At 43.7% G+C, this 27451-nt stretch overlaps 1 protein-coding gene across 1 annotated transcript in view; it reads left to right on the top strand.

Annotated features, from left to right (window-relative positions):
- naaladl2 (N-acetylated alpha-linked acidic dipeptidase like 2) overlaps positions 1 to 27451 on the top strand; it is a gene marked incomplete at both ends in the record, with an annotated part of 281105 nt that overhangs the window by 113716 nt on the left and 139938 nt on the right. The window contains 2 exons of the mRNA XM_079221477.1: positions 10891 to 11034; positions 26430 to 26522. Of these exons, the coding sequence (XP_079077603.1) occupies positions 10891 to 11034; positions 26430 to 26522 (237 nt within the window). The remainder of the gene's footprint in view (positions 1 to 10890; positions 11035 to 26429; positions 26523 to 27451) is intronic.

Genomic DNA, 27451 nt, shown 5'->3' on the forward strand with positions numbered 1-27451 from the left:
TATTGAACTTGATCTCTATTTTGTTTTGAGAGAAGCAACAGCAGAAAAGCCGATCTCACGGAGGTAGGATGTGGCGTGTTGCCAAGGATATGGCCGTCGCAGATGCGCAATTGTGACCTGTTAACGACGTAACGTAAATATTTACACAAAAGTACAGGCATTTCGCCATGTATTTATTAATGACTTAGTTGTATTTCTGTGTACTTTGTACTTTTATAATATGTGAAGTTCTCAATAAAGGTCTTGAAATAAAAATGATTCAGGCCTGTAATACCACTGCGCCCCACTAGAGGAATAATGGCTCATCTTGTCTTTTTTTTGGACAAGTTGAGTTTCGGATATAGTTATAAATTATAGCATTTTTTCCCCTGTGAACACATCCACTCACTCACATAGTACTGTGTTAAAGATTAAAGTCAGATAGTGGAACCTGCTTTCGGTTTCACAATGGAAATAACGGATGTGTTCAGTGCAGTTTGCCCTCAGGCACGGAGGAACCCTTCTTGGACCTCTCTACTGTAAATTAGTTTTGGAAGCATATTCCGATGCTAGCATTCCTATCAGATAAAGTAGTATTCCTCGGTTGAGAGGTGTATTACATTATGGTATGGTATAGTATGGAATGGTGTGATCTGGTATAGTTTTGTACCACTAAAAAATAATATGATCTATCATATATCAAAATATGTATTATTAGTTTAATTAATACATTTTCAAATATAAGAAATGCTTGTGTGGAGGGTAACGGTATTGTGAATGCAAGCATAAAATAGCATGTTTTATGCTGAGCTCCACACAGGGGACTCCTGCTGTCTCAGCTACAGTGCCAAAACTTCTGGGGTAAACCTCGCTGTCCCAGTAGTTTATTTCTTGGAACTGGTATCAGTTGTGACTCACAGAAATGTTTAAGCACTGCATCACTGTTGTCACTACGACTTCCTGCAGAAGAACATGCCTATAAAACATGTTTTAACCAAGAAGAACATGTACACAGCCATTTGAGTGAGCCAATTTGTCTTGTACTATAAGCTGTAAAGCAATGGAAAGACTAGAACCACATACTACACATGCCAAAGATTAATGAATGTCCATATCAAAAATATACAGCCTAATTATTGAGTTTTTATGAGATGAGATTTATTCATTATTACATTCTACTATGAGAAAATCATTGAAGAAATAATACACTGCAAACACATCCTTCCCTATATGCCTTTCAGTTAGTCCCCTATCGAGCCTCGTAAAATAAGAAAAACATTCAGCCAGAGGGGTGAGATATTTTCCTCAGTTTCCCATTTTACAGAAATGAGTATTGACATTTTCTATCACATGGAAGACTCTTTTTTTTCATTTCATTTTCGAGTTGATGGTATTTTGTTGTGCCTATTTATGTCATGAATTGGAGCATGTTGTACTTGTTAGATTTGAGCGAAACTGCATAATTTAGCTGAGAACAAAATGTGAAATGATCTTTTGCAACTAAGCAGTGTTAATTAACATCACTCGTCGAGAAGCTGACAAACTATACCTAAGTGTACAAATATATATATATATATATATATATGTATATATATATATATATATATATACATATATATATATATAATGTATTTTGTAGACTTAACACTTACAATATGCAATACTGCTGTACTATACTGAATATTGTTTTGCTACTACGACATTTCACTTCATAATATTACACTGATATGCCATAATATGTCAAATGTACCAGCCTTTTTATTTTTACTATATTGTGTCATACCTGAACATGCGCACCTCTCTCGAGTGTGACAGTGATTATAACCGCACAACTATATAGATTATTATTAACTGGAGGATACACTTTCTTTCTACACGTAGATCTTAACCCTTGAATATAAACAGGAGCCCGGCCACCCTACGCAGGAAACTCATTTCGGCCACTTGTTTTTTAATAAAAATACAAGTTGGATAAAATCTCCACTTGTCCTCTCCTTATATGTAGTCAGGTGTGGGTAGGTAGAACTGCCAGTACCGCTGAGTCACCGCTGACTCGCCGCTCACCTGGCTGAAGCCACACGCTGCCACAGACTCGCCGCTGCCAGTAACCGCACTAGCAATAGCAAGCTGACTAGCTTGTTATTAAAAAACTGGTGGGAGGGAAATGAAGCCGCTCTAGACATCTTAATGCTGATTGGCCAAGACTCGATACATCAAAGATGTTCTATTTGCGAAGAGCACAACCTCATCTTTTTTCCGTGTCTCACTCCAATCTCAGAAACGCCGGCCAAATTACTCCAGATCACTTGTAATTTTTTTGTTTTGCTTAATTCCTTGGCCATAGTTAGCTAGCTCAGTGTTAACATAACCCACTACAATATTCCCTTTCATTTGCCTCAAGTAAACCTAAAGTTAAGCAGGTAACAATCGTTAACAACTGCAGATAGCCACATTCTGTAACTACCTGTACTTACAGTTTCCCTCCGTGCATCATTTACTTTGAGCTAAACTCCTTGGCTATAATCCTGGCTGGTGTTGACGAGAGATGTTACTTGGCAGAGTGAGAGAGCCAGCGCAGCAGCCTCCCCAAGGTCCTAGTGCTAGTGCTAGTCCTAGTTTATATCGTTAAGTATGATGATAGGCTATTGGATTGCAAATGCACATATGTAGCATGTTAGAGTTATAAAAAAATTGTGAGAAACAAGAGTTTAATTTATCAAAATAAATCACCAAAATTACCAAAATAAAACATTTATTTTATTAAAGCCAATATTGCTGAAGGGGGACTGAAGAACATTTTAGGGGGTTCAGCCCTAACGACGTTCCTGATGTAACGGTTTGTGTTCTAGCTCTCTGTTCTCTCAAAAGTCAACACTATCAAATGGTGCAGATTAAGTTGGAGATCACTAAATTAAAAATGTAAATCCATTGATTGTGGGGTTCCATCCCATTTGGTGAGACTGGGCCATTATGCTTTCTCTGTGTTGTCATTAAGACGGCAGGTTTGGATTTGTTAAAACTCAATAGCTTGTCAGTTTGGTATAAAAAATGGAAAGTCATGTTGAGTTAATAATGAGGTAATGAAAAGTCTTCATGAGGTAATGAAGTCACAATGACGCCGACTTTCAAGGGGAACAATAATACAGTGGCTGAGAGGGTTCAAACAACTGCATACGCCACACCGGGCTGTGGTTGTGGCATCTCAGCTACCGTACAATACTAGCAATGGTACTAGTTACTAATGTGCAAGGTATAATTGTCTTCTTTATTCTAAGTTATTCTGGAATTACTTGTTATTTCTCGGTCAGCTTGTTCAATGGTAATCGCTTCAAATATAGTTTGCCATATTCAGTGTTACTCTCTTCTCTAGCCATGCTGTCAAACTTCTCCAGCACCATCTACCATTTTACCTCTCCACTCCCCCCATACTCCTTATTTTACCCGAGCTCTGCATCTTTCTCTCCCTCCAACCAACCATGTCCTCTCTTTCCCCTCTGCTCATCGTTTCTCAATCTTCGCCTCTCTTGTTGCTTTATCATCTTTTCACTTTTTGCCTTATCCCTTTTCCTCTCCTCTAACCTTCTATATTTTCTCAGATCTTGTCCAACCATCCCCTGACCTTATTTTCCCTCTCCCCCTTGTCTCATCTCCTGTGTCGTTCATGGATTATTAATCGTCTTGTGGAGCTGGAATGCCTCCATGGCACTCTCTGGACCAGCCACAGAAGGCTATAGAATAGAGGTTAGGTTCAAAGAAACCACAACGGATTTTTCAAGGGATGCTGAACTTGTCCTCATCTCTAATTTTAGAGTATAGATTATTCAAAAACTTGGACAAAGTAGGGATCAGCTGCAAGACAAGCAGAACAGTAGCAATATCCTTTAGTTAATAGCTGTGGTTTACAACATGCAACTCATTGAGGAACTGAGATTTTAAATACAAAAGAAGCATTCCTTTGTGATGAGCAATGTCTTTGGCAGCTATGACTGGCTGCAGTTCCCATTTGTCTGAAGATATTGTACTTGTTTTTGAACTGTGACAAAAAAAAGGCCACATTACACGTTTTCTAGTCCGTAATGTCTTTATTCCTTAATCCGGGTAATGAGATTATTATTATTATTAACAACCTTGTACACTCAAAGCCCCTTTTTCTCATTTTCTGAAAATGAGAGAAGTGTGTTTTCTCAAAACTAAAATCGTGCTATCTCCTCATTCACAAAGTCATTTAAATTGCTAAAATACCGTAACCCTTGTGAGAAGAGGCGTGTGGTTTTAAATTAAAATATCGTTAAGTTTGAATATTTCCATAAATTCTTTAACATGACTAAGCGATTTTAACGTTTCACAGAAACCTTCATAATTACCCTTTACAACGGCAGATTTCAGTCAAAGACACATCCCTGTGTACGGGCCTGTGAGAGTCGAATAAATCAATCTCATTATAGGTCAATCTCATTATAGGTAATTTTTCAATTTTTGAACCGAAAAACACGTTTTTTGGACTGAATATGCCTCCTACCATGTCAATGATTATTGTTGCAGATGTATATGCCTTAGGTCTTAATCTTTCTAAAGATGTCCGTGTTAGTCAGTGGGTTGATGTTAAGACACCGAACATAACTTTGAAGAAAACCCGGGAGCAATCGAGGAGTCATTTTTGGGGAATCTTGCTTAGACTCTTGATCATATTTATTATTATTTATTTTTTAAAGGCAAGGAATTGCGGATATGTTAGAGAGCAAGGACAATAGGGTCTGGTATTCATATCGTGGTCATATGAGCTGTAGAACTCTAGGGTCCCCTGGCAAGAAGTCAGCTGCCGTGCAACATGAACTACATTGGCCAGATGCAAAATATATATATTCATCCAGACATCTCACTTATCACCACCATGTTCAAACTCAAAAACAAGTGGTAATGTTTGAAAGCAACCGTTTAAAGATGTCGAATAATACACTTTATATACTTTTGCCAAAAATATAGTTAAACTCACCAATCGGTGACTCAGGGTACAGCAATTCAATTCAGTTTATTTTGTATAGCCCAGAATCACAAATTACAAATTTGTCTTAGAGGACTTTACAATCTGTACAGATACAGCAGTGTGTATAGTAGTAGTGACGTTAACATCTAGCTATTATCCCCCTACAAATCATGAATTTCAAAAGCTTAACTTTGTCATCACAAAATCCTGAGGCTGTTCCATTTTGCTTTCAACATTGAAATCTTTCCTGACAGACCTCTAGCATAGTTTCTGCCACTGAACAATCGCAACTAAAGCTGGACAGTAGTGTAGCCGTGGATCTGCTCTTTCTTAGCCTTCATGATATTCATCCACACCTAATAAGTGTTGGTATGGTATTATCTGTTGTGATGTCTTGAGTGGTCGGGATCGGCTTGTGAGGCGTGGGTGCACAAATCAAGACGACAAGCAATGGTTTCTAACTCAAAATACTGTATTCAGATTGTTTTTAGCAAAAGGTCAACTTAATTCTAGCAGAAAGCCGCTACACAAAACAAACATTAGTATCTTCAGTTTACTTCTGGTTCATTGTCTTTATCCATCCAACCATCCATTATCAGCCGCTTATCCGGGGTCGGGTCGCGGTGGCAGCAGGTTCAGCAGGCCGACCCAGGCTTCCCTGTCACCCGCAACACTTTCCAGCTCATTCTGGGGGATCCCGAGGCGTTCCAAGGCCAGCCGGGAGATATAATCCCTCCAGCGTGTCCTCGGTCTTCCCCGGGGTCTCCTACCAGTTGGACGTGCCTGGAAAACCTCTAATGGGAGGCGTCCAGGAGGCATCCTGACTAGATGCCCGAACCACCTCAGCTGACTCCTTTCGACACGAAGGAGCAGCGACTCGACTCCAAGCTCCCTCCTGATGTCCGAGCTCCTTACCCTATCTCTAAGGGTGAGCCCGGCCACCCTGCGGAGGAAGCTCATTTCGGCCGCTTGTATTCGAGATCTCGTTCTTTCGGTCACGACCCAGAGTTCGTGACCATAGGTGAGGGTTGGAACATAGACCGACCAGTAAATGGAGAGCTTCGCCTTCCGGCTCAGCTCCCTCTTCACCAGGACGGACCGGTACAGCGCCTGTTTTATTGCTGCAGCCGCACCGATCCGTCTGTCGATCTCCCGCTCCACCTTACCCTCACTCGTGAACAAAACCCCGAGATACTTGAACTCCTTCGCTAGGGGTAGGCAGTTTGTCCCCACCTGGAGGGAGCAATCCACCGGTTTCCGGCAGAGCACCATGGCCTCAGATTTGGAGGCGCTAACTCTCATCCCTGCCGCTTCACACTCGGCTGCAAAACGCCCCAGTGAATGCTGGAGGTCACAGTCCGAGGAGGCAAACAGGACCACATCATCCGCGAACAGCAGAGAGGCGATCCCGAGACTCCCGAACCGGATCCTCTCCGCCCCCTGGCTGCACCTAGATATCCTGTCCATGAAGGTCACGAACAGGACCGGTGATAAAGGGCAGCCCTGGCGGAGGCCAACACCCACCGGGAACGTGTCTGACTTATTACCGAGGATACAAACACAGCTCCTACTGCAGGCGTACAAAGACCGGATAGCCCGTGCCAACGGGTCCGGCACCCCATACTCCCGCAGCACCCCCCACAAAACCCCCCGAGGGACCCGGTCGAAAGCCTTCTCCAAGTCCACAAAGCACATGTAGACTGGTTGGGCAAACTCCCAGGACCCCTCCAGTAGTCTTGCAAGGGTAAAGAGCTGGTCCACTGTTCCACGACCGGGACGGAATCCGCACTGCTCGTCTTGAATCTGAGGTTCGAAAAGCGGTCGGAGCCTCCTTTCCAGCACCCTGGCATAAGCTTTTCCCGGGAGGCTGAGCAGTGTGATGCCACAATAGTTTGAGCACACTCTCCGGTCCCCCTTCTTGAAGATGGGAACCACCACCCCGGTCTGCCAGTCCATGGGCACTGTTCCCGACCCCCATGCGACACTGAAAAGGCGTGTCAACCAAGACAGCCCAACAATGTCCAGCGCTTTCAGCATCTCAGGGCGGATCTCATCCACCCCTGGCGCCTTGCCACCAAGGAGATTTTTGACTACCTTAGCGACCTCTGCCAGGGATATGGGAGAAACCACCCCAAAGACTTCCGGCGCTGCCCCCTCTCCGGGGGACATGTTAGCCGGGTTTAGGAGTTCCTCAAAGTGCTCTTTCCACCGCCCGACGATGTCCCCAGTCCGGGTCAGCAGTTCCCCCCCCCTGCTGAGAACAGCCTGGGATAGGCCCTGCTTTCCCTTCCTGAGCCGTCGGATGGTTTGCCAGAACTTCCTTGAGGCCAACCGAAAGTCCTTCTCCATGGCCTCCCCGAACTCCTCCCATGCCCGAGTTTTAGCATCCGCGACCATCGCAGCTGCAGCCCTTCTGGCCTGCCGGTACCCGTCAGCTGCTTCAGGAGACCCCTGGGCCAGCCAGGCCCGAAAGGCCTCCTTCTTCAGTTTGACGGCTTCCCTCACCCCCCGTGTCCACCACCAGGTTCTCGGGTTGCCGCCACAACAGGCACCGATGACCTTCCGGCCACAGCTCCGAGCAGCTGCGTCCACAATAGAGGCTTTGAACATGGTCCACTCGGGTTCCATGTCCCCAGCCTCCCTCGGGATTTGTGAGAAGCTCTTCCGGAGGTGGGAGTTGAAGACCTCCCGGACAGGATCCTCCGCCAGACGTTCCCAGTTCACCCTCACTACACGTTTGGGCTTGCCAGGTCTTTCTAGCCGACTCCCCCGCCATCTGATCCAACTCACCACCAGGTGGTGATCAGTTGACAGCTCTGCTCCTCTCTTCACCCGAGTGTCCAAGACATACGGCCGCAGATCAGATGATACGACTACAAAGTCGATCATTGATCTCCGGCCTAAGGTGTTCTGGTACCAGGTACACTTATGAGCCACCTTATGCTCGAACATGGTGTTCGTTATGGACAAACTGTGGCTAGCACAGAAGTCCAACAACAAAACACCATTCGGGTTCAGATCGGGCAAGCCGTTCCTCCCAATCACGCCCCGCCAGGTTTCTCTGTCATTGCCCACGTGAGCGTTGAAGTCTCCCAGGAGAACTATGGAGTCGGCAGGCGGCGCCCTTTCCAGGACCCCTCCCACCGACTCCAAGAAGGCCGGATACTCTGAACTGCTGTTCGGTGCATAAGCACAAACAACAGTCAAAGCTTTACTCCCTGCAACCCGTAGGCGCAGGGAGGCGACCCTCTCGTTCTCCGGGGAAAACTCCAACATAGCGGCGCTCAGCCGGGGGCTCGTGAGTATCCCCACTCCCGTCCGGCGCCTCTCACCCTGGGCAACTCCAGAAAAGGACAAAGTCCAACCCTTCTCCAGGAGCTTGGTTCCAGAGCCCATGCTGTGCGTGGAGGTGAGCCCAACTATATCTAGCTGGTACCGCTTCACCTCCTCCACCAGCTCCGGCTCTTTCCCCGCTAGCGAGGTGACGTTCCACCTCCCTAGAGCTAGTCTATGCTGCCGGCGATCAGCTCGCCCAGGTCTCCTGCCTGGCCCGCCGCCCGGTCTGCATAGCACCCGACCCCGATAATTCTCCCCGCGGGTGGTGGGTCCACGGGGTGACTGCTGCTCCATGTTGTTTCTTCGGGCTGAGCCCGACCGGGCCCCATGGGCGAAAGCCCGGCCACCAGACGCTCGCCAACGAGCTCCCCTCCTGGGTCTGGCTCCGGGAGGGTGCCCCGGTTTCCCTTGTCCGGGCGAGGTAGCTTTAGACCGTGGGCTGCTATTCATCAGGGTTTTTTGAACCGCTCTTAGTCTGGGCTCTCCCCCGAGACCTGTTTGCCTTGGGAGACCCTACCAGGGGCTGACGCCCCGGACAACATAGCTCCCAGGATCACTGAGCCACTCAAACTCCTCCACCACGTTAAGGTGGCGATTCATTGGAGGAGTCATTGTCTTTAACGTTGCATAAATCTCTCTCTTTTCCTCCGCTCCTGTCAGTTAACCATTGTAGTCAGTTAACCAGATACCATGATGGGTTGTAGTCTCTGCTGCAACCACTGGGAGGGGATGTGTCTCTCCCATTGATGACGCTCCCTCTCATGACATCACACTGTCATGAAGAGTTCAATTCCATTTAGATTCAGTTCTTCGCATTGCCAATCCACTCTCAGTTGTATTCTCTTAACGAGGGCGAATCAAACCATGCAGCCTACTCTGTTGCCCTGAGCAACTTCCATATTGGCTGAACGGTTCCACGTGTGGAAATCTTTACCTGTATTAGCAGCCAGTGCACTAGATTTAGAGGATGGAGGAGAGAAGGGAAAGATAAAGAAAGCGAGAGACAACTAGGACATGAATAACAATGACAGCAGGTGCCCAGAAACATACACGCATCTTTATCCTGGATGAATTAAACCTGTGAAGGACAAACAGTATTTCTGGTAGCTAACTAACAGCACTGAGATGAGAGTGCAGTAGGCTGATCAGGCCCTGCTGCCCATAACAAACACTGAGAGACAAAGTGAACAATACAAGCAACTTAGTCCTTATCTTGTGACAGACTCTACTGTGGGTTTGCTATTATTTTTGGTGTCATTTTTACTGTGGAAAGAGACGGCTAGTATCATATCCAATTGAGGCCCAGGCCCATGTATATTTGTATGTGTTCCTCAGTTGCTTAAGGCAGAATAAGTAGGATTTGTCAGTTGCGGTTTGTAAACACAACAAGTTGGCTCCTCCTCCTTGGACACCAGAAGTCCACATACTCATATCATCACGCCATTTCAGTTTTCCGCCATTTGAATAGCTTCCTCTTGGATACATACTTACATTCTGGCACCTGTTTGCTCCATTTTTTATAGAGGTTGATGCCCAGAAACGTCCTGAACACGTCAAACTAATAAAGTACAGGCAGAGGGCAGGACATGTACCTCTGGGTACATTACGTCTGGGTTTGCCTCTGTATCTTACCTCTGGGTTTACCTCTGTATCTTACCTCTGGGTACAATACGTCTGGGTTTACCTCTGTATCTTACCTCTGGGTTTACCTCTGCGTATCTTACTTCTGGGTACATTGCATCTGGGTGTATTACATCTGGTTACATTACCTCTGGGTTTACCTCTACATATGTTACTTCTGGGTACAATAACTCTGGGTTTACCTCCGAGTTGTAACCTCTGGGTACATTAACTCTGGGTTTACCTCCGCGTCGTTACCTCTTGGTACATTACCTCTGGGTTTACCTCTGCGTATGTTACCTCTGAATACATTAACTCTGGGTTTACCTCTGGGTATGTTGCCTCTGGGTACATTAACTCTGGGTTTACCTCCACATTGTTACCTCTTGGTACATTACCTCTGGGTTTACCTCTGTGTATGTTACCTCTGAATACATTAACTCTGGGTTTACCTCTGCGTGTGTTACCTCTGGGTACATTAACTCTGGGTTTACCTCTGCGTGTGTTACCTCTGTTTTTGTTACCTCTGGGTTTACCTCTGCGTATGTTACCTCTGTTTATGTTACCTCTGGGTTTACCTCTGCGTATGTTACCTCTGAATACATTAACTCTGGGTTTACCTCTGCGTATGTTACCTCTGGGTACATTAACTCTGGGTTTACCTCTGCGTATGTTACCTCTGGGTACATTAACTCTGGGTTTACCTCTGCGTATGTTACCTCTGGGTACATTAACTCTGGGTTTACCTCTGCGTATGTTACCTCTGGATACATTAACTCTGGGTTTACCTCTGCGTTTACCTCTGCGTTGTTACCTCTGGGTACATTACATCTGGGTACATTACATCTGGTTACATTACCTCTGCATATGTTAACTCTGGGTGTACCTTCGGATATATTACCTTTGGGTAACCTTTACTTTCACCTTGATTTCTTCTGATTCTCTCCCTGTGTTTTGGTATTTCTCTCTAGCTGAAGTGTCAAGAGACGCTGGAGGAAGTCTGACATCGCTGTTGATTCAACCCATTTCTGCCCTCCTGGCCAAGACGTTGCTGTCCTCACCATCCAGTGGGCAGGGAGTCTCCTGTATTCCTCTAGCCATGCCTCCCAACACAGGTAAGAACACAAAATACAGTGTCAGATGTATTGTCATCAATCTGAACATCAAACAAAATATATGTCAACCAATATTAATACTAGCAATACTTTTTGCCTACCACACAGACACACTGTTTACCAATATGTAGCAAAAGCCTGCTCGAACGTCAATGATCAAACCTACATATTCTGCATATGAACAGATAATCTGTTTCTGGAATCAGAATCTAAATGCAGAATCTGTTTATTACGATAAACTGCTGGTCGGCTGCCGAGCTGCAGAGGCTTGTTGGCAGCTCTCACGCCATCGGTTGCATTAATGTAGCAAAATCACAAACATTGCCCTGTTGGTCTTGGTTGTCTCTTCAAGTTTATCTTTGGGATCCTGGAGGAGGAAAAATGTCATGCAAGGCTGCATATGCTTGAAATGGTGTTATTACGAAAATGACTTTGCGTTGACATTTCACATTACCAGATGACACCAAAAATATGTTACGAGTTATTATTTAAAGTTTATTTTATGGAAGACTTTCACATTAAGCACCAACACCTTATGATAGTCTAACTAACATACTTAAGGCCTAACAAGAACATTTGGTTCCTAAAATTAACTAAGTAATCTCACGTTGGGAGTTTGAAGACATTGCTCAAGGTTTTAGGTAAGGAGCAGAGGAGTTAATAGTAAAACCACTGTACAAACCACGTGTTCCTACACATTGAAAGGAATCCTTTCAATGTGTAGGAACACGTGGTTTGAACTGAATCAGTTTTGGTCATTCAGGTGTCTAGTTAGGATATTCCCAGGATGCATCCGCGTGGATATATTCCAGTAATGTCCAACAGAGAGGAGATGTACACATCTGTACATATTAAGCCTATAACTCAGGATCCTCTAGGAAAAACTGGAGGATGCAGCTAATGAGAAGAATGTCTTACTACATTCAGAACTGAGTGATTCTAGTTGTGTCTATTTGTGTCAGCATGTAGAGTTCACTCAAGAACTATTTAACATCAATTTACAAGTGTGAGGCATGATGGCAGTCTTGATGATATCATCATCTGTCCGACAAATGCCTTGCTGCTGCAATCCAATTATACACTTTATAGGGACCCCTTTCAATCATGTTGAGTGCAGTACCAGGGCATTATGGAGGACAGAAAATGACTTAAGTATAACTAAATAAATGCAGAAATAAATACAGGAATAAATAGATAAATGCTTAAATAAATGTATAAATAGATGCATAAATACAGGAATAAATAAATAAATGCTTAAATAAATGTATGAATAAATACAGGAATAAATAAATATAAGTTGATACCTAAACAGGACATCATTAACTAAATATATTTCTATATTTCTGTATTTAAGCATTTATTTCTGTCTGTATTTATGTGTCCGTATGTATTCCTTCATTTATTTATGCCTGTATTTATGTGTCCTTATATGCAAATGAGCTGGGGCGGTCCGCACCTCATTGTTAAACAGGATTGGTCAAGTAGGGGAGCAAGACAGAAGCAACCGATCCCTTCACATGGCCCCTGTAGACAAAGTCAAAAAGCTGTCTTGGCCAGGCTGACCAGATCCATAACACCAAAAAGGAGGACACTATGCGATATTTTGTGAGGCTGTGAATAATTGCATAGGAGGGGTGCAGTTTGATTTTATTAAGTGTGGAGAGAGGGGATATGAGCCATTTTTACTGTAATTGATCTCCTTGGAGAATACCCTGCTTTATCAATTAATTAATATGTATTTTTATATATATATATATATATATATATATATATATATATTACATATACACATATGTATCTTATATATGTAATATATTATTAATATGTAATTATTAATTGTAATTAGCAATTAATTAATATACATTTTTTAATGTATTTGTATATATTTTTATATTTATTTATTTATTTATATTTTTATATAATTGCAAACAATTCGGTCAAAAGTAAAAAGACACCGCTGTAGTTCAAAGTAAAAGTTCAATTAAAATCTTAAGTTATGAATCTTAACCTTTCCCTCCGTCAAACTGATGTAACGTTACTGTGAATAAATAACAAACTAATAAAGATTGCTCATTAACACATTGCTCAAAACAGAATTATATCACATGTTTAACCGCTAGAGAGAAATCGAAGCCAGCGGATCATTTAAAAAAAACCTGCCGAGATCAGACTGCTCTCGGCGGGCAGCAGAGCGCTGAAGGTCCGGTGCGGCGGGGCTCATCGGTCCCGCGAGCAGGAACTCAAACTGTCGCCGTATCTTTTTAAATAAGCTGATTCTTGAATAACCGAGCACAGATTTGATGCTTAAACAACTAACTTCTCACCTGAAAAAATCCTAAAAGTACATGTTGTGACTCAACAACAGGAGTATTCAGAGAATGTCAACTTTCAGTTATGAGTTTCCTCATCAAGTACAGAGAAGAACGCGTATTGAGAAACGGCCGCTGACAACACAAATTGTTTCCATGAATTCCATGCATTCACACTTTACAGAAGTTTGTCAGTTGGGTTGAGCGATGTTTATGTACATATACATACTGTGTATACAATATCAGCAAATAAGATAATTCTAGTCTGCCAACTAAATACAAAAATGAGAAGAAAAAAAATAATAAGATTTAGAGAATGAAGTTCCCCTCGCTTTTAGACACTCTGGTTGGGTCGGTCTCCAGACTCCAGGATGCCTCCCACTGAAAGTTGACTTCATGCACTTTATCAGGGGTGGTAAAATGAACATGTGTGTGAACAATAAACCACATAATGAAGAGATGTCTTCCTGATTTTCAGTTAGAGCAGTGTGCAAAGTGGCTTCACTTAACTTTTTCTCATGAGGGGATGTCAAAGTGTCCATGGGCTGCACCACAAAAATATGTCCCAGAATGCTGCCAATGGTGTTTGAGAGTCTGCATCACTGTGCATTAGTTTGTGTATGAATGTGTATGTGAATGGGTGAATGTTGACGTGGTCCAAGTGGTTGGAAGACTGGAAATGTTGCACCCAGGTGTCCGTAGCCAACAATTCTATTTGCACCTGACACAGACACACATGAGACTGTGGACTATTTATCTTCTTCATACACCTTACCAAGTATCTGTGTTGCCTAACCAAACTGAGACTTAATAATAATAGTAAAATCAAGTAAGTTTAAACTAACTTTTAACAATAATAAATGTCATTTTTAGTGCCACAGAGCCAATATATAGTAAAACAAAATAAAAACAGTTCAAACATGGTTAAAGCAACCCCGAATGAAAATAGTTTGCGGGTGGAGGTTTGGGGAGTGATGAGTTCTTGTAGGTAGGGAGGTGCATGTCCATTTATGCATTTATGGATGAGTAGTAGGACATTGTAGTCAATCCGGAATGAGCCAGTGTAGTGAGTGCAGAATGGGTGTTATGTGGTCATATTTACGGACTCTCTTCAGGATCCTGGCAGCGCTGTTTTGAATGTATTGCAGTTTCTGGGTGTCCTTGCCAGTGATCCCAGTGAATTGCAGTAGTCCAGACTTGAGGAGATAAAGGCATGGACGAGCTATCAGGCTTTGAACTCCAGACTCTTGAGGGATTGTCCACCACTACTCCCTACACATACTATGCAACTATTTATGCTAGTGCTGCAATTAATACTATTACTACTACTTCTACCACTACTGCCTTGCAGAAGGAAGTAGTGGTAGAAGTAGAGAGTAAATCATGACTTGAGGGTTGACAATAAATGAAAGAAGTTAATCTACAGGAGAATAAAAACTATAGAAAAGCAATACAGAATGGCTGAGAGCCTTACTGCAATATATTCAATTATATTTTTATATTTAGAAGTTTCACCTGCCCCCTAAATTCAGTTTTCTCAAACACAAAAAAAGACATTTCCACCACAAATTGATGCAGAAAAGAACCACAATGCAAGATATTTATGTTTGAAGCTCAGATTCCTGGGGGAGGACCACCAAATCCTCTTAATGTGTCCCCACCAGTGTTGAGACAAAACCTATGTCCTCGGTAAAGTCTCTTGTGTGTCTGGAAGCTGTTTTAACCACTCTTCCACTTTTCCAGGCCCCAAAGTAAAACGCATTTTCAATAAAGAGTGTTTTGTTATTGAGCTTCAAGAGCACATATGTTCAACCTTCAATGTGGATAAAGAATGAGCAAGAGGAATAAAGTCAAGGAGGCATGCAGAGATATCATTTGGTCTATATGTTACAGGCAGTTTTACCTGTAACCAAGCAGGTGAGTGGTCTAGTGACTCTTGTTACTCTTAACTCCATTATTTCAAGTCTCTCCGAATACAGTGCAATCTAAAAAAGAACCTCAAGAAAGATTAGCATTTATAGACACTGTATACATAGACCTGCTCTCTAACCCCTCGTTTATTACATCGCTTTTGTATTAGACTGTATTTGTATACTGTCCATGCTCTTGTTATTTTGTGCCATTTAATTGATTGAGCCATTTTATTTTATTGTGGCACAGTTTTGATTGCCTTGACACGTGACTTGTCTCTTAGGTGTGCCTCTTGGTCAGGTCATCACAAAAGAGTTGTTAATTAACCTATTGTGATTGAGGTCAGAGACGTTCTTGCTGTAGGATTCACAAAGGTACAAAAGGAGAATAAATAAATAGATGAAGGGATTGAATAAAAGAGATACATTCTTACGATTGGGGTTTGCACATTTCCTTTAAAAGGTAGAGAAAGACACTAAAGTATGAGGGAATCAGGGCAAGACACCCTCAGAGTAAAAATGGACATAAATTGCTTGTGAGAAAATGAGAACGTAAAGTCACTGCTACAAAAGAGCACAGAAATCAGTGCAGCAGTATCTTTATCAGAGATGTTTTTGCTCTCACACTGAAAGGAACTTTAGTCTGAGAGCAATGAACAACCCACATACACATTATAACACAAAAAGTCTGAATGACATTTTTTTTTAATAGAGAAAGTTTAATTTCCTTTGCCAAAAAGAGATGAATAGGTGATAAGGCCGATATAGGCCGGGATATTTTCCAAGCATTCAAACAGCAGGGTGCTGAGCTTGAATCCAGAACAAAATACTAGGCCCAGTAATAGCAAACCTGTTGTCATTTTGTGATAAAATCACCAAATGGAGTGCATATATAGCCTAATACTTTCAGAAGAAATCTGGATATTGGGCAATTGCATTTAGATGACCATAGCATACTATTGTGGAAAGACGTGGTTACCAGCACAGAATATTTGTGCCACCCCAAGCTGCTGTTTCCATGTTTTCAGCACCACAAATATGATTTGATAAAGAGTGAAAAAAACATGTTTTGCTACAATGTAAGAGGATAATAATTGAACCCCGCCTTGTTAAGACTTTTACTTTGTCTAGATATTCGTGTTTGATTGTCGCATCGGACCACAGGGAACACTTAACCATCCAATCGGCAGTAGCGACAGGTGGTGTGTACAAATGACAGGGACCTAATTAACACAAGCGCATGATCCGCGCTAACTGCAATTGTAATGAGAGAATCCCAATCCCTATCACGAGTGGGGTTCAGCGGGTTAGAACTGATCAACTATAATATTACTTTAGCACTTGTCCTAGTGTTTACCCTCTACTACGACTACTACCATCACTACTAAAGTTTATCATATTTATCAATATATCATCAACGTTATTCATTACTATAAGTATGTTGCTTACTTTTGCTTCTGTACTTTATTTTTTATTTTTTAAATAAAGATAGTATCCACCTAATACTATGAGGTAAACTAATACTATGAGAATTGTTTTTACGATATCATACTATAATAAAATATGTAATATGGCTAAATTACCATTTACTTCAGTCTATAGAACTAATTAATATTATTATAATTATTGTAATTGGTATTTATGAGATCGTAGCTGACCCCTCTCACCCTGGTCACAACACATATATATATGTGTATATATATATATATATATATATATATATATATATATATATATATATATATATATATATATATATATATATATACACACACACATATTGTAGTGTCACGGGCTGTCGCTAGGACAGGCTAGCCTGGGGCAGTGCAAAAAGAGAGCTGGACACAGGTATATATATATATATGTATATATATATATATATATACATATATATATATATATTGTGCACAGTCTGTCCATTTCCATGTATTCCCCAATAAATCCAAGTACACTGCTGTTTCCCATGTTGCACAGATCACACACACACACACACACACACACACACACACACACACACACACACACACATTCTGTGTCGTGCACCTATGCTGCTTGAGTGAGTCACACAGACAATCAATGATGCACCCCCCAACAACATGAGGTCAGTTTGTGCATGTGTGTGCCACTTTTTCCCAGAATTGTTTTTAGCTGCATGCTTTTGAACCCATGGTGTTAGTGATAATTTAGAAAATGTCACTGGTGTTGGATTGTCAGGGTTTTTGGTGTCAGGTTGTGACATACACCCTTTTTACCATATATATGATTATACAAAAGTAATATAAGTGTATCTTAGTCAATTGTTTTTTTTACTGTTTTGGTGTATTTCAGTGGTATTGTAGCGACCCTGGGTCAGGGTGTTTATTAAGAGAACATAGAACAGGCTACTGTTGGCCGTAGCCTACGCCAAAACAACAGCAAAAACCCCGTGAAAGCCTCTCAACCAGCTTCACGTCTGCTCCGGGTCATAGACTCTGCTCCGAACGGCTCGTAACACAACACCACACCACACAACAACAACAACATCCTCGCTCTCCAATCACAGACACGCTTCACAGCTACCAGCTCATGAGACGTTCACTTATATCCTGAACATAACATTTATAACACAACATTTCCCTCAGTACCCTCCCCCCATAAAGTCCCTCGCCCCCGAGGGGGCAAACTCTCTTAGGTCTCTTAGGTGGCCAGGGGGCCTGCGGTTCCTCTGAGGCTGCCGTCGGCGCTGGGGAGAAGGAAAAGGGGTTGAGGGGACGCTGGGACCAAGGGCAGGGGATAGGAAGGGAGGAGCTGGGCCAGGGACACCATGACCAGTCTGTGAAGGGGCGGGCGAAAGGCTGGGCCCATTGGGAAGGGTTTGGGGGGTAGTCTGGGCTGAGTCCAGGGTTCCCCGTGCCCCAGGCTCTTGTCCTGGTGGGGTGAATGTGCCCCGGTAGGGGGCCAGCCTGTCTCTGTGCAGAGCGACTTTCCTTCCTCGTGGTGGCAGCTGGACCCTGTACACCACCTCTCCAAGTCTCTCCAGGACTCGGCAGGGCCCCACCCACTCACTATCGAGCTTTGGGCACCTGCCCTTCTTCCTCTGAGGGCTATACACCCAGACAAGCTCTCCGACTTCAAAATGTCGTCATCTGACGTGCACATCGTAGTTCCTCTTTTGCCTTACGCCCGCACTGTGCATCTGGTTCCTGGCAAACTCGTGGGCCGACTCCAAGCGGTCCTGGAGCTTCCGAGCATAGTCGAGCCCCGGGGGACCCGCAGGGGCGTCAGGAGGTTTCCCCATCATCATCTCCCTGGCATCCAGATTTCTCTACCGAGCATGAGAAGGGCAGGAGAGCAGGAAGTGGAGTCCTGCACAGCAGACCTGTAAGCCATCAGCACAAGAGGCACGTGGTCGTCCCAGTCGCGTTGATGTTTAGCTGCCACTATGGCCAGCTGCTGTGCCAGCGTGCGGTTGAATCTCTCGACCAGCCCATCGTTCTGTGGATGGAGGGGTGTAGTGCGGGTCTTGTGGGATCCCAGTTTGTCACACATGGCGGCGAAGACACGGGACATCGTCTCCGCCTCCTGGTTCGGCATGCAGTAAGCTTCGGGCCACTTAGTAAAATAGTCCATGGCAGTGAGGATGTAACGGTTGCCCCTCTCTGAGTGAGGAAATGGTCCAAGAACATCAATCCCCACCCTCTCCATGGGACACCCAGCCGGAATCTTCTGGAGCTGGGCATGAGATCTGTCTGCAGGGCCTTTCTTCGCTGTGCAGCTGTCGCAGCGGCGGCAGTAGTCCTCCACATCCCGCCTATGTTGGCCCCAGTAGAATCCCTGGCGGAAGCGACGGAGCGTCTTTGTAACGCCAAAGTGACCAGATCCCGGAGCTCCATGCATTGCCCGGAGCACTGTCTCTCTCAGAGCCCTGGGCACCACCACTTGCCACTGTGTCTCTCCAGTCGCCGGCTCTTTCCACCCCCTCTGCAGTACACCATCACGCAGTCGCAGGGCTTGAAAAATTGACCAGAGTCCCTTTGTGGCTCGAGAACACATGGTAACCTCTCCCCAAGGTGGTTGCTGTTGGGATCCCACCCAAGCGAGCACTGGCCTTATGTCGACATCCTCTTCCTGTTTGCACCCCCACTCTGCTGCGTCCACAGCTGTCAGTCCATGGCCTGCTGGCGTGCCCACCGGTCCGACGGCAGCACATTTCACATCAGGTTGCAGCCGCTCTTCTTCCTGCGTCTCTCTTTTCTCACAGTAGTAGTAGAAAGCGCGTCAGCATTTCCGTGGCGTGCCCCCGGTCTGTTAGCTTTAGACCTGCTGCTGCCACTCTCCCCAGCACCCGCCTCAGGGCCTCGAGAGCTGCCTGGAAGGAGTCACCATGCACCAGTATGTCGTCCAGGTACACAACACACTCCTGCCGAGGGATACCCGCGAGTACCCTGTCCATTAGTCTCTCGAACGTGGCAGGAGCATTGCAGAGGCCAAACGGAAGGACTTTAAACTGCCACAAGCCCCCATTAGTGATGAAGGCAGTTTTGGCCCTAGCTTCAGGGCTGAGAGGGACCTGCCAATACCCGCTCCGCAGGTCCAAAGAGGAGTACCAGGCTGACCCTGCCACCGTGTCGAGGGCCTCGTCGATGCGTGGAAAGGGGTAGGAGTCCTTTTTTGTCACTTTGTTAAGGGGCCTGAAGACCACACAGAAACACCACGCCTCCTTCTGCTTTTTGGGGACCATGACGATCGCCGAGGCCCAGGCTCAATGATTCCCGCTCGCTGCATCTCTTGCAGGGCTTTGTCTGCCGCAGCCTGCCTGGCCAGTGGGAGGCGTCGAGGTCTCATCCTAATCGGCTGTGCATCTCCTGTTTCGATGTAATGCTGGATGAGATCTGTGCGGCCCACATCGTCCTCCGACATTGAAAAACAGTCCTTGAACTCAAGAAGCAGCTGCCACAACAGGCGCCACATCTGGATGACATGGCCATCAGGGAACGTGAGAGTTCCTCTCTTTGTGTTGATGACACAGTCCAAAGCCCCGAGAATAGCCAGTCCCAGTATACAGTCCTCCAGGTTAGCAACCCACACCGGGCAGCGGATAGACTTTTTCCCCAGCCCCAGAGTCACTATTGCTTCCCCAACCATGGGAGTTCGCTCCCCGGTGACTGACTGCAGTTTCACTATAGTGGGAAAAATATCAGTTCCATTTGTCACCACATCGGGCCTCACCAGGGTTGCTGACGAACCTGTGTCTACCAGTGCAGAGCAGCATGTCCCTCCAATGGTGAGTGGTGCATACCAACAGTCTCCTATCCAGGTTCGACCCAGCACCACTAGTCGCTCTAGCTGACCATCAAAATCCCCGGTGGTCTGGTTGCCCCTATTTGGTCAGACGGTTGCGTAGCTTTGTTAATTAGAGGGGGCTGGGACAGGGTGCCAGGGGTCCGCATCGTCCCGATTATGCGGTCCCCGGCTCGTTTCCCTTGTTCGCGGTGGAACGGGGGCAGTGTCGGACCAGGTGGCCAGGCTGGCCACACCCCCAGCAGACTCTTTGTCTTGGCTTGTCTTGCCTCTCATCTCTCAAAGTGGCAGACCTCACCAGCTGGGTTAGCTCCCCTACCCAGGCAGGCTGCGCCAACTCCCTTTCCGTCTCACAAGCAGCGCTCCCCTTTGGTGCTTTTTCAACCACTTTACCCATGGCGCCAGCACACAGCATCTCTCTCTCCGTTGCTGACTCCAAAGCCTCCTGGAGAGACCCAGGGTGAGCAAGTAGTGTCTGGATGCGCAGGTCAGCTGGCAGCAGGGCCTGGAGGAAATGGTCCCTAGCTAGCTCGCTCCGGATGGACGGTGGCATGTGGGCGTAGGTGCGGTGAACAAGCCCCTCAATGTCATTAGCGAGCTCCCTCAGCGGCTCCTCTGGCCGTCGCTGTCTGCTGCATAGTTCAGAGCGGAGCAGGCTAGTGGGAGAGCATTGTCCAAATTGTCGCTTTAGAGCCCCAATTAGTGCATCATAATCACTCCTATCATCGGGACTCAGCAGCAACAGGCTTGATAAAGCGTCACCCGTGAGGCACATCGCTAACTGGAGAGCTTTTACTTCAGTGGACCATCTACTGGCATGGGCTAATAGTTCAAATTGTGCATGAAAAGCTTCCCAGTTGGATGTACCGTCATATCTGGGGGTCTTTATTGTGGACGGAATAGTTTCTCTGCGTGTCTCAGTGTGCTCAGTCATGTCCCTTTCTGCGGCCGCAGTTATTCCTCTACGGCCGCCATTTCCTTCACCGGCGCGGCCCGAGTGGCCAAAGCCAGCGTCCGCAGTCATCCTCGCGGTCATTTCTTTTACCCGCTCTCGGTGCTCCGTCGTCTGCCAAGCCCCGGCTGCGCTGCCCATTCTCGTTCATCACTTTCTCCTTCCCGTTTAATCTTGAGACGGCTCCTCGACGTCATGTTTCTCACCGTTGACGAGCGTTAGCCACTTAGCTTCTCTGCTGCTAACTTGCGTGGCGATGTTGATGATAGCGAAAGTTTTACTTCTGACACCAAATGTAGCGACCCTGGGTCAGGAAAGCTACGAGACGTAGATGGCTTATAGGGTGTTTATTAAGAGAACATAGAACAGGCTGCTGTTGGCCGTAGCCTACGCCAAAACAACAGCAAAAACCCCGTGAAAGCCTCTCAACCAGCTTCACGTCTGCTCCGGGTCATAGACTCTGCTCCGAACGGCTCGTAACACAACACCACACCACACAACAACATCCTCGCTCTCCAATCACAGACACGCTTCACAGCTACCAGCTCATGAGACGTTCACTTACATCCTGAACATAACATTTATAACACAACATTTCCCTCAGTCCGTTACAGTATGAAGGTTGTTGTTTTTTTAAGCAGTGGGTCAGTCACTGGATATCAGTGTGTCAGAAGCTGCTCCAGCTCTGGCAGAGGTACTGTTGGTTTTGGAGTGCACATTTAGTGTGCGCGTGCTTGTGTGCGCCTGGTAGTATTTATCTCCACTCTCTGAAGACAGGCATCTGTGTAGACGGAGCTTAATGTACATCCAATGGTTGTACGAGGCAGGCTTCTTTCTGAAGTGTTTCCATTACATCAAATGAGTTTGAAAGAGGGAGAGAATGGGTGCGAGAAAGGGAGAGACACAAAGGCAAAAACAAAGAGAGAGAGAGATAAAGAACGAAAGATGTAATCTGTCTCCAATCGATTGGCTGCACCTCTGACCACTCTTGGGATCCAACTATCATTAGTTTCCATCTGTCTGCCTCATTTAATTTTGTTTTCTCTCTTCTTAATTCCTTTTCTTTACATTTTTCTCTTTTCAATCCCATTCAATTAAGGTTGGCTGTATTGGCTGGTCGTTGGTTAATTGCTTAGGGAGATTGATAAACCGTAATGAGATGATGCAGTCAACCTCTCGGTTCTCCTAATGAAGGCCTGGGTGAACATTGGACTCTTCCCTATATAAATTTTACATTAATTGTTAATGTGTCCTTGCTATGCAATATACAAATAAACACATTTGAATCCTTCTAACTTTACATTTCACACACGTTTGCAAGGACTAGCGGAGCCGGGGCTCGAACCACTGAACCTCTGATTGAAAGAAGGGCATGCTAACCACTGAGCCACAGTCACCCCATTTATGTGTTCATATGTGTTAATGTTCCATGAATCAATGGTACCTATTGATCCCACATAGCAACAACAAAACAGCACTGGCCTTACAACAGAATATAAGTGAATTTGACATTTAAAACACAATTCAACCATAAATATTAACAAAAACCATAAGTATGACTCAAAAGTGACCCGAGAGAGCTCCCCAAGGTATGGAAAATATTATTTGCTATGGCGTTAGCTTGATGCTAATAAACCAGTCACACATATACTGCAATATACACCTCTTAACTAATCACATTTTTTTATATATAGCATAAAAATGTTATTAATTACGATGAATTAATTCACTTAACACACACTGTCCCCATCAGGCCTTGGGGTGCTGGCTTTGACTCTTTCTAAGGCTGTTGACCAGACACTTACCCAGTAAGATCATCTCTAAGGCTGTTGACCAGACACTTACCCAGTAAGATCATCTCTAAGGCTGTTGACCAGACACTTACCCAGTAAGATCATCTCTAAGGCTGTTGACCAGACACTTACCCAGTAAGATCATCTCTAAGGCTGTTGACCAGACACTTACCCAGTAAGATCATCTCTAAGGCGGTTGCAAGCTTCTGTTTACCCTCAAGTGTTTTCAGTTCATGAGAATTAATTGTATCCTTTTTGCTAGTCTAAAAAAATAAAAAACCACGAAGGCCAATATGTCAAACTGTAGTCTTCAAAAGGTCAATTTACAAACCAATGGATCTATCCACTTCTTACATTATGGTCTATACATGTAACACATGCTGTTCTTTCTTTGTCTCAAGTTCTGTCTCCCTCTCTGTCCCACTCAGAACAAATGCCAAAAGTGTAACACATTTCCAGGGCAATTACATCGTGTGGGAGGCAAGCGAAGCAGAACAATCTGAAATGACTTCATAGAAAAGACTCCTAGGCCCTTTAATTACAGTAATATTAATTGCTGTGCGCAGGTTTCCCACATTCACTTCGTTTTTTCTTTTCAACTCTAGCCGTGCTTTGTCTAAGGTGTACAAAATTAAACCTAACAATTATAGCCCACTAATGAAAATGATTTATCCCACTTGTTTAACCTCGTACTTAAAAAAAAATATGTGTGTGTCGGTCAACAGTCATGCTAAGGCAGATAAGTCTGTAAAGATCCCCAAAAGAATCCAAACAAAACAATACAGCAACTGGACGTATGTTTTGATGCACAAGGTTGAAGGAATAACCTTGCACCCGGCGTGTTAATGTTACTATTTGACATAAGTTTGCAAGTAGGTAACTTACTTAAAGTTGTCGGAAGTAATTAATGCCTTGGCTTGTAGTGTCGATGTTACGCTTTTTCCTTTTTTTAAGAGAAGACAGAATCAGCCTGTATTAGTTTAATACATTAGTAATATGACAGAAGTGTGTTAATGCTTTCACAGGCTTGCCACTGACAATGTCAGTAATTGCACTCTATCTATAGTTAGCGTAGCTATATGTTGCTTTCCTTCAACATCGTGGATGTATAATCAAGTTGCTGTGTTTAGTTTGGATAGCTTTGGAGATCCTTACAGGGCGACTATGGCTCAGTGGACTGGTAAATGGTAAATAGACTTGTATAGCGCTTGTATAGATTCCACCCCATTCCCAGGTTCCCTTTCTGTTCATAAATTAAGGGTATCCCATTCTGGGGGCTCGCGCATATGTTTGTTTGATGGCTATCTGCTTGGCTACAGATAATTCCCTGTAGAAAAAAAATGCATTTGTGAATCAGACGACATCAGGGGATTCTCATAAAACCCACACAGTCCACACATGACAAGCAGTTTGTAAATGCAGGTGCAACGGTTTGTATATAAATAACATTCTAATGTTTCCTATGAAAATTTAAAATTCTTTAAAATACATGTGTGTATGCGTATTTGTGGGTTTCTATTGCACGGGATGTGCACCTGAAATATGTTTGTTCATCTTATTTTATTGTAAGTGTGGATTCTGTTGGTATTCTTATATAATGGAATTTTTTTTGTGCATTGGAAAATATTTTTGTGAAGAGTCATTTATATAAAAATCCCCAAATACATCTGTGAATCCTTTTCTGTGTATTGCTTAATATTGAGACTTATCTGACGCCATAAAGGGGTGTTTAGTTGGATGCAATCTCAAACCTTACCATTAGATGCCGCTAAATCTCACACACATACAATGAGGTAAATCAGAAAACGCTATATAACATTGCATATATTAATTATTCGTATTACAATCAGGGTTGATTTGGAAGGCAATATCTATTTTATCAAGAGGACTTCAACCCATACTGTAGTCCCTTTTTAGATATGTTCATCAATTCTCAAATCCTAACCCCTTACCTGTCGAGAAAGCTATCTCTGTAAACCCATTCATCATGTAGGGGAATTACTCAATGACAAATCTATGTCGCTGCTCTCTCTGAGTACCTCTGCAGATAGAATACACAAATCGCCCACATGTTCCATCCCTGCTCTTTAGCCAATGTAATGTGTGCCTATGAGAGAAAGCAGTGCATTTGTATAATGTAGTAAAGTGAGGGGGTAAAGAGGCAGGCAGGGAGGGATGGAGGACGGATGCGGAGCTGAAAAGGTGTGCTGTCATACAGTAGTGCTATGCTGTAGGCAGGGGACCTCTGTCACACACAATTTGAGCCCCTGCTCAATCAGTCTGTATTTCCTTCAGATATCCCCCCCCCTGGAGCTTACATCCGTCCAGCAATGCAGCAGAGCTGGCAGACACAATATCCAGTTGCTCTGTCAAGTGCATCATATGGCACATGTGTGTGAGTCAGTGTTTTTTTTAAAAATCTTTGTAAGAGCCCGTTTGCATTTCAGACCTTCACATCCTTGTAAAGTTCTATACAAATACAATTATGTATTATAACAGCTACTTTTTCATAAATTCTAAATCTGACAACAAACAACTTTGTTATACTTTTTATCTCCTTTGTCTATCCTGCATCCCTAAACATTTTTTTGATTAATATTAATTTAATTTTCAGTTAGAGCATACGTTTTTAGGAAACAAAATACCGCAGGGATTATTTTTCTATTTATTTAGTTTTACAAAAACATTGAACATATCTTAGATTATTTTTCATTTCCTAAAGGTTTTTGTCAGATGGATGAATGGGTCAATGCAGGAGTAGACCAACCAGATGATCGGCTGGTAGCTGATTTTATTTTTGCATCGTGCATTTGAAGTGCATGGGTTTTTTGTTGAGCAATCACACACTGTAGATGACTTTCAGAGTGTTTACCACCAGTTTCCTCTGATTTCAGTTTGTTTTGCTGTCTAGTATGAGTTACACGACATCTTTGACAAAGCCTGCGAATCTTGCAGGCTTGCAGAACCATTACGAACAAAAAAGGGGTTCAGTATCCTCCTGTATCATCACACTGTGGATACATTTGGATTCACTGTCACTCAGGAACTCTTATAACAATGTCAAATTGACCAATGCTAGTCAAAATAGGAATCATGTTTGAAATCACCTACAGGGAAGCTCATCTTAAAGTTTGTCTTTTCTTTTTCCTAGAACGAAAGAAAATTACTCTGACTGTTAGAAACCAGCTGTCCTACAAGAAGATCTACAATGTTGTGGGATACCTGAAAGGAAAGAGAAACCCAGGTTTGTACAAATACTCCAGTGTTGTCTTTCAGCAAAATATTTTCTCAATATCTCAGTATATGACAGACCCGTGGAACAAATTAATTGTCATTCTTTCAGCTAATCATGTAATCAGCTTCATCACCTTGATTTAGTTTATGTTTATGTTTTGTTAAAATGTTACTCTAGTGGCCGAAATGAGTTTCCTCCGTAGGGTGGTCGGGCTCCTGTTTATATTTAAGGATTTAAGATCTACGTGTAGAAAAAAAGTGTATCCTCAAGTTAATAATAATCTATATATTTATGCGGTTATAATCACTGTCACACTCGAGAGAGGTGTGCATGTTCAGGTATGACATAATATGGTCAAAATAAAAATAAGAAGGCTGGTACGTTTGACATATTATGGCATATAAGTGTAATATTATGAAGTGAAATGTAGTAGTAGCAAAACAATATTCAGTATAGTATAGCAGTATTGTATATTGTAAGTATTAAGTCTACAAAATACATTATATATATATATATATATATATATATATATATATATATATATATATATATATATATATATACACACACACATTTGTACACTTAGGTATTGACAAAAGTAGAAGAAAAACCATAATAATCATAGTTTGTCAGCTTCTCGACGAGTGACGTTTGCTTGCCGCTGTTCGTCACTGACTCTACGTCACTACACACTACACTACTTCTTCTGTTATTCCCAACCCCTATTCCATCAAATAAAATCGCGGGATTCTGTAGGTGGCACCACTGATCACAGGATATCGCTCTAGAGTGCCTCTAGAAAGAACAGTGAATAGCAATCAATATGACTGATTACAATCACAAACCTGAATAAATCAGTACAGTACTGAAAAATACATCCACCGTTGATGTTGAACCTCAGTTGGTGCCTACTGAACCATTTATGATTGTCAAGGCCT

This window comes from Taurulus bubalis, assembly GCF_910589615.1.
Source record: "Taurulus bubalis genome assembly, chromosome: 7".
Taxonomy (NCBI): domain Eukaryota; kingdom Metazoa; phylum Chordata; class Actinopteri; order Perciformes; family Cottidae; genus Taurulus; species Taurulus bubalis.